The sequence below is a fragment of the Arabidopsis thaliana genome, chromosome 4, assembly GCF_000001735.4.
Source record: "Arabidopsis thaliana chromosome 4, partial sequence".
Taxonomy (NCBI): Eukaryota; Viridiplantae; Streptophyta; class Magnoliopsida; order Brassicales; family Brassicaceae; genus Arabidopsis; species Arabidopsis thaliana.
Genome location: NC_003075.7, coordinates 840,834 through 853,411, shown reverse-complemented (window position 1 = coordinate 853,411; position 12,578 = coordinate 840,834). Strand labels below are relative to the sequence as shown.

Sequence of the window (12,578 nt, the reverse complement as noted above, 5' to 3'; positions counted from 1 at the left end):
TAGTGGTTAACTTTAAAACAAATAATTAACTGGTACATTGGTGTTTTAATATCCTAATTTTTCTTCTTTTTTCCTTTCTCTGTTTTGATTAGCTAATTATAAACTTAATTAAAAACTCCATTGAAAAAAGAAAAACAATAATAAAAAGAAGACCAATTTTCAATTTGTTTTCGGCGACATTACAATCCAAAAGACATTCTTGTGTGTTGTGTTTCTTTATTTTTAGTATTAAAAAAAACCAGATTTAATCGGGACACGAACAAAAGAGAAAAGAAAAATCAAAATTTTTGACCTTTATGAACCCTAATTTTGGGTTGGTCACTCTCTCTCTCTCTCTTTCCTTTCCCAAAATTGGATTCAAAGTTCTTTCTTTTTGTCTTCCTCGTACATCACAGCATCAAGGGTTTTCGACATTACCAGCTATTATGCTTGAATTCGTGAGTTTTTTAAAGGTTTCTTCTGGGGTTGTTTGTTTGTTGTCTGAAGAATTTCTCTGTTTCCTTCTCGACTTTCGTTATAAAGTTGAAATCTTTGATGTATTAGAGGTCTTCTTTCTAGATTCTGGGTTTCATAAATAGGTATATTTATGTTGCATTCGTTCTTTGAATTGGAGAAAATATAAATAAAGTTCGAAGCTTTTTCTCGTTTAGCTTGTTCCAGAAATTAGAGGATTTACGAAATATGATTTTAAGGTATCACTGGTTGTTTGGTGTTTTCAAAAGGCTTAGGTGATTTGGTGATGTTAGGGTTTTAGCTATTTATGTTAGCATTTGTGGGTAACAAAATTTGTTTATGTTTCTTTGCAGTTTTGTTGTTATGTTAATCGTATTTGGTATTATTATCTTGTGCATATGTTAGGAGGACGCAAGGAGTTAAAAGAGCAAGTCTTTTGAGTTGAGGAAGCTTCTGTAGAGGATTATTATTTCAGGGGAAATTTAAGGGTTTGATCAGCTTTTGTGTGTTGTGCGGGATGGATCAAATTGTTTCAGGAGAAGAAGAAGATCTTGATGTAGATATTGAAGATGGTAGATTCAATGAGACACAAGAGATAACGACGAATCTTGTTTCAGCGGAAGGGGATTCAGAGAATGTTTTGAATCATGTTTGGAGTGGACGTTTGAGTTTTGATGGGTCTGAAAAGAGTGCTGATGATCTAGTAGACCCTTTAATGGGAGAGGGAAAGCGGAGAGAAAGAAGCAGTCAAAGTTTGGATCTTTCGGATATGAAGTTTGATAATGATAAGTTTAAGAAGACGAGAAAACCTTCAAAGCCACCGAGGCCTCCAAAAGGTCCGTTACTGAGTGCTAATGACCAGAAGTTGATGAGGGAAATCACGGAGCTTGCTATGAGAAAGCGTGCTCGGATTGAACGGATGAAAACACTCAGAAGATTGAAAGCAGCAAAGTCCTCGTCTCCCTGCAGTAGCATTTTCGCCATGATAGTGACGGTTATATTCTTCGTCTTCTTAATCTTTCAAGGTAATCACCATTGGAATCAAGATCTTTGGTCAAATGTTCTATTAGGTCTTTCTTTTAGTTTCTATGTGTTTGCTCGCGCTTGTTAAATGTTCAAAGCTTTGAAGATCTTTGGTCAGATGTTCTATTAGGTCTTTCTTTTAGGTTCTATGTGTTTGCTCGCGCTTGTTAAATGATCAAAGCTCCTGTTGTTTCATAAAGCTCCCTGAATTGTCTTTCTCTTTTGCAGGGTTCTTCACAAGCAATGCGAGTTTGAATTCTGACAATTCACCTGCACCAAATAATTCAGCTAATAACCGTATGGTCTCTGTTCAGTTCTACAATGAGTTTGCTCCTCGTGAGAGAATCGATCCCAGCCCTACTACTTCTTTCAGGTGAGATAAATCTTCCTCCTTTCCATTACGCTGCACGGAGCAGAGAGAACAGTTTCTTCTATACAGATATAAACAGAGCAATTTCGTCTTACTGATGTTGTTGTGTGTAAAATTTCAGGTATAAGAGAGTCTCAGGTGCAGACAATGAAGAAAACACAAGAGAAGTTACCAGATGAGTTTCTTCTCTTTGGATTCTTGTAAAATGTAACCAAAAACACTACTTATGTTTTTGTTTGTTCGTAAATTCTTGACATCACTCTATTGTTCCTTTGATCTGTTTGTGTTCACATGTTTGTCTCTCTGTTACTCTTCTTGTAAATATTCTTATGGATGAATCTGCTCATTTTTTTGTCCTTAGCTTCGAGGTTAGGTTTGTACAGCGACTGACTCTTATGACCTAAACAATGATGCTGATGGTGATTGATGATGATGGCTAGGCTTTCATTGATTGTTTCATGCTTTTTATAGGCATCATTATCTGAAGAAATTAAGGGAAAAGATAATGATTATTGATGATTGATAATGATGATGATGCTCACATCACATCTTTGATTGATCTTTCATGTTTTAAAGGCAAAGAAAATCAACATTATAAGCAAAAGAATATCAAGATAGGTTTGTGATATTATGTGACTAATCAAAGATCCGAGCTTAGTTTTTTCTTCGTTATGTCTATTTCATAAAGCTTATGAAGAAAACGATAGTTAATGAATAATTTTCTTGTTACGGATAAAAAAAATTCAAGTATTTACTCATGAAAATTTTGTTTTTAATTGATGAAAATACTAATCTTTCCTGATAAGTTAGTTTTTATGACAATAATGAAAAAGATAGCATTAGCAGTCGTTTAACGGCGCCTTCACAATTAACCACGTTTCTTTTCTCTCCGTTTAAACAAATTGTTTTTTTTTTTCTAACTAATATTTAGATAGACTCAAATAAGCCAAATGATAAAGAATATATAAAAAATATAATTTACATAGGATAAAATGCAGTTGTGTATGAAGTTTTTGTATCAAATTATCCGTTAATTGATGTTTGATAATTAGAAAAAGTGTAAGGTCAGTAATTCTGTAAAAGTAAAATGTTAAATTGTACATTTAAAATGGAAAAAGGATAAAAATTTGTTGTTATATTTTTGTTAAAAAAAAGAACTCGAAAGATGAGAGCAAACGTACCAACGAAGTATTACCAACTACTCGAATAAGAATGTAAATATCTATATTTTTTTGCTAAAAAAGTAAATATTTCATTAGAAACGGACAAAAGTTTAGTGCTACAAGATAGAAATCTAATGATTTAATCATATGGCCAAAAAAAAAAAAACATAGAAGCAAAAAGAGTTTTGCCCATTTTTTGATGAAACATACTCCCTTTATTTTTACTAATTGTTCTTTAAGCCAAAAAATAATGTTTCAATTTCTTTGTTGTTTTCAAATTTCAAAGCAAAATTTCTTATTATTTTATTGTTTTTGATTTTTAAAATTCTGCAGTTTGTTGTTTCATTGGTTAAATTGTCTTTAAATAGATAATTAAACATATTTAAAATAAAATAAAATAAAAACAGAAAATAAATTGATTTATTAATTTTTGTGTCAAAAGTCAAAACCTTAGACAGCTAAATATAAACATATGGACTATGGAGTATTAAACACCCAATTGCAAAACATATACAGTATGATGAAAATTTTCACCCTGATTTTAGGTTGGACTTTTTTGATAGTCCGACATTCATTTCTTCATTCATATTTATAGCAGAGTCCACAAAACAACTCTTAATTAAAAAATGAAAAAAAAAAACTAGATTTTCTTCTCTAGCATATATTAATTGGCCCTATATTAATTACTCTAGCTTTTCAGTTTTTTTGGTTGAAAAACTAAATTAAAATCTCATAAACCAAACTAAATTTTATTTGGATTCAAATCGACTTAGTTCAATTTAAATCGTATCACCTCGCCACCTCGGTTGCATTCGCATTGAATACTTCGTATGTGTATCTCTTTAATTCTCATCCGTATATGTAGCATCTCTCGATCGTCGTTTTCAATACATCTATTATTGTTGTTCTTCTTTTTGGGGTGGTTTTGAACTTTTGATACTGGATAAGGACTATGGACATATGAAAGAAAATACAAAAATTGAATTAAATTTCACCCATGTTGTGAAATTTTTTCATATTCCAAAAAGACAAAAACTAAGTTGTTCAATTTTTTTTTGTCAAGGTACAACCTTAATTATATATGAAAAAGCAATGTACGTACATTGCATGTTGTTACATCCACTTAACGCGGATCATGCATTAAAATCAACTGATCGAATGATCGATAGTCGAAGTTTAATTTATTTATTTTGTAAGCTTTTCATCTTCAACTTCAAGCTTTCCCATGCTATTTCTAAGTCAACTCTTTTTTCAGTTTCTTTCTATTATTTTCCTCCATTCTCTCTGTTTTTTCTTTTTAACGTTTATTTGTTTTATTTCCTAAGAGCATCCATATTTATCATTTTTATGAGTGTCTTTAAATGGTTATTTCTAAATATAAAAGAAAAAAAAAAAAGAGAGAAATACAGATATTTTTAGAATAAAAATTATGGGTCTGATTGGTAATCAAAAGCTGTACAAGTTTTTTACCTGTTAGCTGGAGATGTTAGGTTTTTCGGAATAGTGCAAAGCTGTTAGAAAGAACTGTATAAAAAATTTGTACCAAAAAACTGAGAGTAAAACTTTTTGTAACGCTTTTGATAAAGTTTTTGTGATTGATAACTGTTAAAGTTGTACCGTATTACCATTCAAACTCTATATCTTCCTAGAGACATTTGAGCTTTACCTTTAATATTATTTTATGTGAAAGACATCATGAAAAGTTGTTGAATGTTGAACGAGGATGGTCTAAGAGTTTCTTTCTTCTTATGTATCATTTCCTAAGGGTTTGCCCCAAAAAAGTATCATTTTGTGTTTGGGTTTTGAGTTTTGACAATCAAACATTTATACATCACATGATCAGTTACAGACTGTATTTAGATTTATGTACGACAGGGATCGGACACTTAGTTTTTCTGTCCTACTATATATCTAAGTTTGGATTTTACAAAATTCTTAGCGTGAACATACTTAAGTTTGATCTTATTAGAAGATAAGATTGTATTCGATTCTTTGTGTGAACATAAGCTCTGATGTGTGATCCAAATATGACCAAATAAATCTCGATAAATAGTTTGTGTATATATTTGAGCTTAAGCTAACGAAAAATAATCAAACATTCAATTCGATTCACCTTATTTTAGGATATTTAAGCAATCTGTTTTTTTTTTTCTCTCTAAGTCGTCTCGGTTTGGGATTCGTTCTATTGAAATCTTTCTTAACAAAGTACAATGACGTACACAATGCAAATTCTTGGAGATGTGTATTAATTTAGTAACACCGACAGTTAACTTTATATTTCGAAGTACAAAAGAATGATATGAATATTTTACCATTTGACCAAAGTTCAAAAATGAATAGAAATAAACTTAAGCTAGAAAGAGATCCCCCCATCCCACGTCCACGCCACACCACACCACACAGTTTGTAAACGTGGTCGGCGACTCATTAGCATTCAATGCGTTTAACTGTTTTTATTAAGATAATCTTTCCATTTTCAACATTCAGTCACCATTTTTAATTTTTATTTTTGTAGTATGTCCTTACCAAAAAGAGATTTTGCTCAAAAGACCATCCATACCAAAGATTGCAAACATGTATGGTCATGTTGGTTTTAATTTAATTTGGAATTAGTTTAGGAGGTGCATAGAGTGATTAGTTATAAGCTGTCCAATATTAATTGGATCTTAAATTCTTAACAATTATGAACTACATTCATTTAATTTAACAATTATTTTGGGCCAACAAAATGATTATTTTCCATAAATTTAATATTTGTAGGACAGTTTTTCTTTCTTTCTTGTTTTGGTATCAAGACTCGAGATAATCTAATTTGTAGGTACGTGGACCCTTTTAATTTCGTTCTCGTAGACAACCGAGAGAAGATAATACAAAACAAAAACTCGACTTGGTCCTATAACACATCAATTAATGATTCAATATATGTGTACTAGTCGTATGATTTCTCTATCATTAGTTTTAGTTTCCTAAACGTAAGTTCTTGTCATATCAAAAACCCTTTAACAAAAAAAAAGTTCTTGTCATATCAAACAACAAATACAAGTTCTTGACTTTCAACCATTTAATGAAACATCCCAACTTGTACATATAATAGTAATCAATTCGAAATAAAAGTAAGAATAACCTTTACAGGAGAATAATACGCAATATTAAACGGATCTCCATCACATATATTTTATTGTTTGGTTATGACTGTTAAAGTACATATATGTAATGACGGTTTCAGTTTCGCTTTGTTAAAAAATTATGATTAACAAGTGGAACAAGACTTGTAATCACGTACTTGATTAGTTATGTGTGTTAATCTCCGATTATACACTAACTTTGACTCGTGTTATTTTATTTAACACCACAAATAATTCTACTTAAATATTAAACAAAAGCTTTGACTCATACTCTCTTTCGACTAAAATTTTTGGTCTACGAGTCATACACGCGTATACTTTTCAAATATACTATTACATGTTCACTTGGTAATCTCATTTAATGCATAATCATGCAAGCTGTACGTTAACGATCAATGGCAATTTCTTGTAAATTTGCAACACGCTCATGGGTAATTTCGTCTTGGTTTTGTTATATAAATACCCCATCAATTGCTCTCCAACATGCATTGTCTGAAACCAAACAAAGAAAATACACGAAGGAAGGAAAAGAAAAGTAAAAAGAAAAGCTTTCTGCAAAATCCAAACATGTCCGCCAAGATTTCAATATTCCAAGCTCTTGTCTTTCTATTCTACCGGTTTATCCTCCGGCGATATCGGAACTCTAAACCAAAATACCAAAATGGCCCTTCTTCTCTCCTCCAATCCGACCTATCACGCCACACATTGATCTTCAACGTAGAAGGAGCTCTTCTCAAATCCGACTCTCTCTTCCCTTACTTCATGTTAGTAGCATTTGAGGCGGGAGGCGTAATAAGGTCATTTCTCCTCTTCATTCTCTATCCATTGATAAGCTTGATGAGCCATGAGATGGGTGTCAAAGTGATGGTAATGGTGAGCTTCTTCGGGATCAAAAAAGAAGGTTTTCGAGCGGGGAGAGCGGTTTTGCCTAAATACTTTCTAGAAGATGTCGGACTCGAGATGTTCGAAGTGTTGAAGAGAGGAGGGAAGAAAATCGGAGTGAGTGATGATCTTCCTCAAGTTATGATCGAAGGGTTCTTGAGAGATTACTTGGAGATTGACGTTGTGGTCGGGAGAGAAATGAAAGTCGTTGGAGGTTATTATCTAGGTATCATGGAGGATAAAACCAAACATGATCTTGTCTTTGATGAGTTAGTTCGTAAAGAGAGACTAAACACCGGTCGTGTTATTGGCATCACTTCCTTCAATACATCTCTTCACCGATATCTATTCTCTCAGTTTTGCCAGGTCAGTCTCTTTTATCATTATTTTGTTTGCGTTTACGTTTACAGATTATACAGTTTTTAATTATATTTGGTAAGAGATTTTTTGGAAATACTAAACGAGAATGTTTTAACTACTAAATATTGAAGCAGCCAAAAAAAGAAACTACTCCATATATGTTGATATCTATATTATGACTTGTTACAGTTTTTATATATATGATGACCGATAATTAGTAAAAAGCAACATAGCATATTAAATTGTGATAGTAGTGACGGTGATGAAACACGGACAACTTGCTTGATTGCGAATATGAAATATTAACAACATAACGTCAAAAATATTAACAACATATATAAAAAGGGAAAACAAAAGGAAAGAACAAATCAAGGCCTATATCATTAAATACGAATAAGAAACGACGACAGATCCTGTGTGCATAGTTATTAGTCATGACAATGAATATATCTCGTCGAGTTGAATCTCAATACCTGTAATTGATTTTTGTTAGGTATTTTCATTCATTGTTTTCATGTTATACTCAACTGATTTTCTTGTCCTTTTCTCTCTAATAGGAAATTTATTTCGTGAAGAAATCAGACAAGCGAAGCTGGCAAACCCTACCACGAAGCCAGTACCCTAAACCATTGATTTTCCATGATGGCCGTCTCGCGATCAAACCAACCCTAATGAACACTTTGGTCTTGTTCATGTGGGGTCCTTTCGCAGCCGCAGCCGCAGCAGCCAGACTCTTCGTCTCTCTTTGCATCCCTTACTCTTTATCAATCCCGATCCTCGCCTTTTCCGGTTGCAGACTAACCGTCACTAACGACTACGTTTCATCTCAAAAACAAAAACCAAGTCAACGCAAAGGTTGTCTCTTTGTTTGTAACCATAGGACTTTATTGGACCCTCTCTATGTTGCATTCGCTTTGAGAAAGAAAAACATCAAAACTGTAACGTATAGTTTGAGTAGGGTATCTGAGATTTTGGCTCCGATCAAGACGGTGAGACTGACCCGTGATCGGGTGAGCGACGGTCAAGCCATGGAGAAATTGTTAACCGAAGGAGATCTCGTTGTTTGTCCTGAAGGAACCACTTGTAGAGAACCTTACCTGCTTAGGTTTAGCCCTTTGTTCACCGAGGTTAGTGATGTCATCGTTCCCGTGGCTGTGACGGTACACGTGACCTTCTTCTACGGTACAACGGCGAGTGGTCTTAAGGCACTTGACCCGCTTTTCTTCCTCTTGGATCCTTATCCTACCTACACCATCCAATTTCTCGACCCTGTCTCCGGTGCCACGTGCCAAGATCCTGATGGAAAGTTGAAGTTTGAGGTGGCCAACAATGTTCAGAGTGATATTGGGAAGGCGTTGGATTTCGAGTGCACAAGTCTCACTAGAAAAGACAAGTATTTGATCTTGGCCGGTAATAATGGAGTAGTTAAGAAAAATTAAAATTTGTTTTAGGATGATGAGTGAGTGATGAGTTCGGTTCTTTGGGTATGTAAGTAACCAATCGATTATTTCATTTGTTTATTAATAATGTCTACGTAAATGTAACTACAATCTTTTTTTCTTGGTAATGTACACATATGTTCTATATCATATCCAAAATCTTTGTCAGACAATTTTGCCTTTCATGCAATTCTAGTGCATATATAAAACAATGGTCCACAAATAATGTAACGAATCATCTATATTAATTCGGACAACTTGAAAGTTTCTATTAAATTTCTATATATTGTTTTCGTCGGCACATGCATCATAAATGTTTTTAACGGTCTAGCCCAAATAATGTAACCAAACTTATTGTAAATCATGAATACAAACATGAATGGCCTTGTATATATAATAGGCTAATAGCTGGTTGGTTATAAATGTGACCTATAGTTTAGTTTTTCTTTGTCAACTAAAAGTTTATTTACTCTTATATAACTATGGCATATTCGTTGGTCAAAATACATATATTCTATATATCAAAACGTAAAGTTATTCGTTTACGTTCGCTAGGGCCTAGGCTCTAGTAGAAACCATGTGAGCTTGCATGTGAAGTGAACAAAAATCAATTCTTAATATACCGTACTCGATAAAAAAGTTAGTCAATCGACACTTGAGTTATAAAATTTCTAATGATCAGTTACAAAAGTACAAAATGATATAGACTTTTAAGTCAATTATTACACTTTTTGTATGTGTAATAATGAATGATATGTTATTATATTTCGTCTTAAAAGAAAATTAAAGTTGTACAGCAGAAATCATTTGTGTTAGTCCCGTATGGAATTGGACAGAATCAAATATGTCTGTGGTGGGTGGTGTGGCCATCACTGTCGCAACTGTTGTGTTTGGAAGAAGCAAAGTCTTATAAAACAAATATGGATTTAATTGATTGATCCAACATAAAAGAAAAGTCAAACTCACTCACTTAAAGGAGAACGAAAAAATTGGTAACCGACACGTGTCTCCGTTCGTTTAAATGGATTGGGTCGTCATAGTAAAAGCCATTTATATCGATCGGCCCATTTGTTGGGTCCACTGTTTACATTTTCTGATCTGATCCTTTAATTAAAAAACTCATTAATTTTAAGGACTATTCCGCAATTTATTGATTCTTCTTTATCGTGCTTCTGATTGTTTTGGTTAACGGATCAAATTATCGAACGATGATGGCTTCTCTCGCGACTTCCATAAGTGGAAGCTTCAGAATTCTGGTTAAATCATCTTCGACGAGGAATGGGTTTCCTGTAATCTCTGATCAAAACCCGAGTTTCGTCTTGTTTGCGAATAAACGCAGACATATCTCTAGAACGGCGATTTTTCACCGATCTGCGATAAGTGGTTCGAGTCAAGGAGAAAAGATATCACCTTTAGCATCTGGTGTATCTTCAGGTTTATATTCAGCTCAGACTTTTGATTTGACGCCTCAAAACGTTGATTTGGTGCTTGAGGATGTTAGACCGTTCTTGATCTCTGATGGTGGAAACGTCGACGTTGTCTCCGTTGAAGATGGGGTAGTCTCTCTTAAGCTCCAAGGTTAGTCTTCGTTTTGATTTCATATACAAAAATTCAGAATATTGGAGTTAGGTTCTGCTGATTTCGTTCGACAAGATAGAAACTTTTTGGGGTTTGAGTTGTTGGAATCTATAACTGACCAGTCTTAGGTTTTCTATTCTCTATAGAGCTCTAGATTCGAGCTTGAGACATGACAACTTTAGTTTGGCTGATTACTGTTCTTGGTATAATATCTTGTAGACTATAGTTTTGGTCCAAATCTCTAGCCTTTTTCCTTTTTAGAGTGCAGAGAGATCATCTGCAGCAGCAATAGTGCTCTCATGTTATGTAATCGAGCTTATGTTGAATTGTGTTGTATGTTTAGGAGCATGTACCAGCTGTCCAAGTTCTTCAACAACTATGACAATGGGAATAGAGAGGGTACTCAAGGAAAAGTTTGGAGATGCATTGAAAGATATTCGACAAGTTTTTGATGAAGAAGTAAAACAGATAACCGTGGAGGTGAGTGAGGCTTCTTTTTAAGAAATTCGCGTTGATATCTTCTTCTGTGTTTGCCTTTGACTGGTTTTGGGTTGCAAACTTGCAGGCAGTGAATGCTCATCTAGATATACTGAGGCCAGCTATCAAGAACTATGGCGGAAGTGTTGAAGTTTTATCGGTTGAAGGCGAGGACTGCGTTGTAAAATATGTTGGACCGGAGTCGATTGGAATGGGAATACAGGCAGCGATTAAAGAAAAGTTTAAGGACATATCTAATGTAACCTTTACAAGCTAGAAAGCATGAAGAAAGCCACTATATTATGTAAAAACATTATTGCTCTTTGTTTGAGCTAATGTCCACTTCAATAGTCGTCCTCTCCATAACTGTCCTTAGCCATCTTGCCAGGTTGATCAAGAACGGTGTGTAGACAAAGTAGCAAGTTGTTGTCCACGTAACCAGTCCCTTCACCAGCAAACAAAACAAGAAAGAAACAGAGTCATGTGTATGTTTTTGTTTGATGATGTCTGTATAAACACTTATTACCTGGCCAAAGATTTCTATGTTTGCTTCTGGATAGTACCACAGATGGAAGAATCTGTTAAACCAGGTTATGACAATCTTTAGATTAAATTCTGTTAAAAAACAAAGAGATGGTTGTTGAAGGGCACGGTTTACTTACTGCATGATGGGGATTTCGGCTAAAGGACAGGCGACACCAAGGAGAGTGGCAATGGTGAAGCAAATCCAAGTTCTATCCAAAGAGAACCAAATAAATTCTGCTAAGGCAAATAGAATGTAAGCTTCTATGTTGTCTGAAACTCCAGCTTTGTACATTTCAGCACTTAGCTCTAAGAAGAACATCAATGCTCTGTTTCATTCACCAAAACCATATAGAGTTTTGTTTCACTTCCACTGTCCTCAAAATTGTCATACACAAGTACACAACAAGCTAGATTACTACATAGTACATACTCACAAGAGTGAAATTACGGTTTTGTCCAGGCTACCACGTGGAGGACTTGCAGAGGTTGTCTCATCCAATAGGAGTTGTAGTAAACCTACTGTACAGTAAAATAAGCCAAGCAAGAACGGTACCTGAAAAACAACACATTGCAAGATAAAAAAAAAGATTCTGTTTTTGTGAAAGGTTTTTCAAAGTTGTGGGTTTGTGATCTTACCCAGATGTTTGTATGAAGGGGACCGATTTGAAAAGCTCCGTTTTGGTAAACCACGAGATCGACACGTGAGTGGATACCATCGAGAAGAGGACCCAAGACGAAGCCTGAACCAAAAAGAGAGAGACTTACTGGGACGATCCAAGATTTGCCGGTACTGGTTTTGCTCTGCTTCCTCTGGCTCAGGCAAAGGATTTTTCGAACCGGTGACCGGTTTGGCCCATTTCGTTTTAATGGTTTGATGAGAGTCGTTGAAGGAGAAGATATCGCTAAGACAAACATTTTCCAATTTTATCCATACAAAAAAATTGAAGGAATTGTTTGAAGAAATGGTTTTGAAAAACAAACCGAATTAAACTGACTCTAACCGAAATGAAATTGCTCAAACCGAAACATAATCTAAACTAAACCGATATTATAGATAACTGAACTTAGGTTTGTTTAGATTATGTTTCGGTTTGGGCTTGGTTAACCTCTAGCCCAATGGCCTTTTCCTCTCATTAGTGACGAGAGACCTCTTCTTCCATTTATATTTATTCCGATTAATTTT

At 34.3% G+C, this 12,578-nt stretch overlaps 4 protein-coding genes and 1 long non-coding RNA gene across 8 annotated transcripts; 3 read left to right on the top strand and 2 right to left on the bottom strand.

Moving 5' to 3' along the window:
- The first annotated feature begins 82 nt into the window (after positions 1-82).
- Positions 83-2,498, top strand: AT4G01960 (uncharacterized protein). 3 transcript variants are annotated; one of them, NM_116427.5, is made up of 4 exons: positions 83-437; positions 859-1,478; positions 1,705-1,849; positions 1,968-2,498. In NM_116427.5, the coding sequence occupies exons 2-4, from the start codon at positions 971-973 to the stop codon at positions 2,023-2,025; spliced, it is 711 nt and encodes a 236-aa protein (NP_192105.1). In that variant the 5' UTR covers positions 83-437; positions 859-970; the 3' UTR covers positions 2,026-2,498. The 3 variants fall into 3 exon arrangements, with proteins under 3 accessions (NP_192105.1, NP_001329942.1, NP_001329941.1); NM_001340348.1 differs by having other exon boundaries at positions 83-692; NM_001340349.1 differs by having other exon boundaries at positions 174-437; positions 859-1,523; positions 1,607-1,849; positions 1,968-2,359.
- A 4,099-nt stretch (positions 2,499-6,597) lies between these two features.
- Positions 6,598-9,070, top strand: GPAT3 (glycerol-3-phosphate acyltransferase 3). 2 transcript variants are annotated; one of them, NM_001340347.1, is made up of 2 exons: positions 6,598-7,382; positions 7,934-9,066. In NM_001340347.1, exons 1-2 carry the CDS (start codon positions 6,618-6,620, stop codon positions 8,813-8,815), a joined length of 1,647 nt encoding a protein of 548 aa, NP_001329010.1. In that variant the 5' UTR covers positions 6,598-6,617; the 3' UTR covers positions 8,816-9,066. The 2 variants fall into 2 exon arrangements, with proteins under 2 accessions (NP_001329010.1, NP_192104.1); NM_116426.3 differs by having other exon boundaries at positions 6,620-7,382; positions 7,934-9,070.
- Positions 9,071-9,880: 810 nt separating this feature from the next.
- NFU1 (NFU domain protein 1) lies at positions 9,881-11,423 on the top strand. Its single transcript, NM_116425.3, has 3 exons — positions 9,881-10,393; positions 10,737-10,873; positions 10,959-11,423. Exons 1-3 carry the CDS (start codon positions 10,024-10,026, stop codon positions 11,145-11,147), a joined length of 696 nt encoding a protein of 231 aa, NP_567219.1. The 5' UTR covers positions 9,881-10,023; the 3' UTR covers positions 11,148-11,423.
- On the bottom strand, positions 10,377-10,755 carry AT4G04035. Its single transcript, NR_141770.1, has one exon. It is a non-coding gene; the product is annotated as an other RNA (long non-coding RNA).
- AT4G01935 (insulin-induced protein) lies at positions 11,048-12,355 on the bottom strand. The gene is made up of 5 exons (NM_148193.2): positions 12,032-12,355; positions 11,830-11,948; positions 11,533-11,721; positions 11,397-11,448; positions 11,048-11,315 (listed from the first exon to the last, which is right to left on the bottom strand). The coding sequence occupies exons 1-5, from the start codon at positions 12,308-12,310 to the stop codon at positions 11,184-11,186; spliced, it is 771 nt and encodes a 256-aa protein (NP_680559.2). The 5' UTR covers positions 12,311-12,355; the 3' UTR covers positions 11,048-11,183.
- Positions 12,356-12,578: the final 223 nt, after the last annotated feature.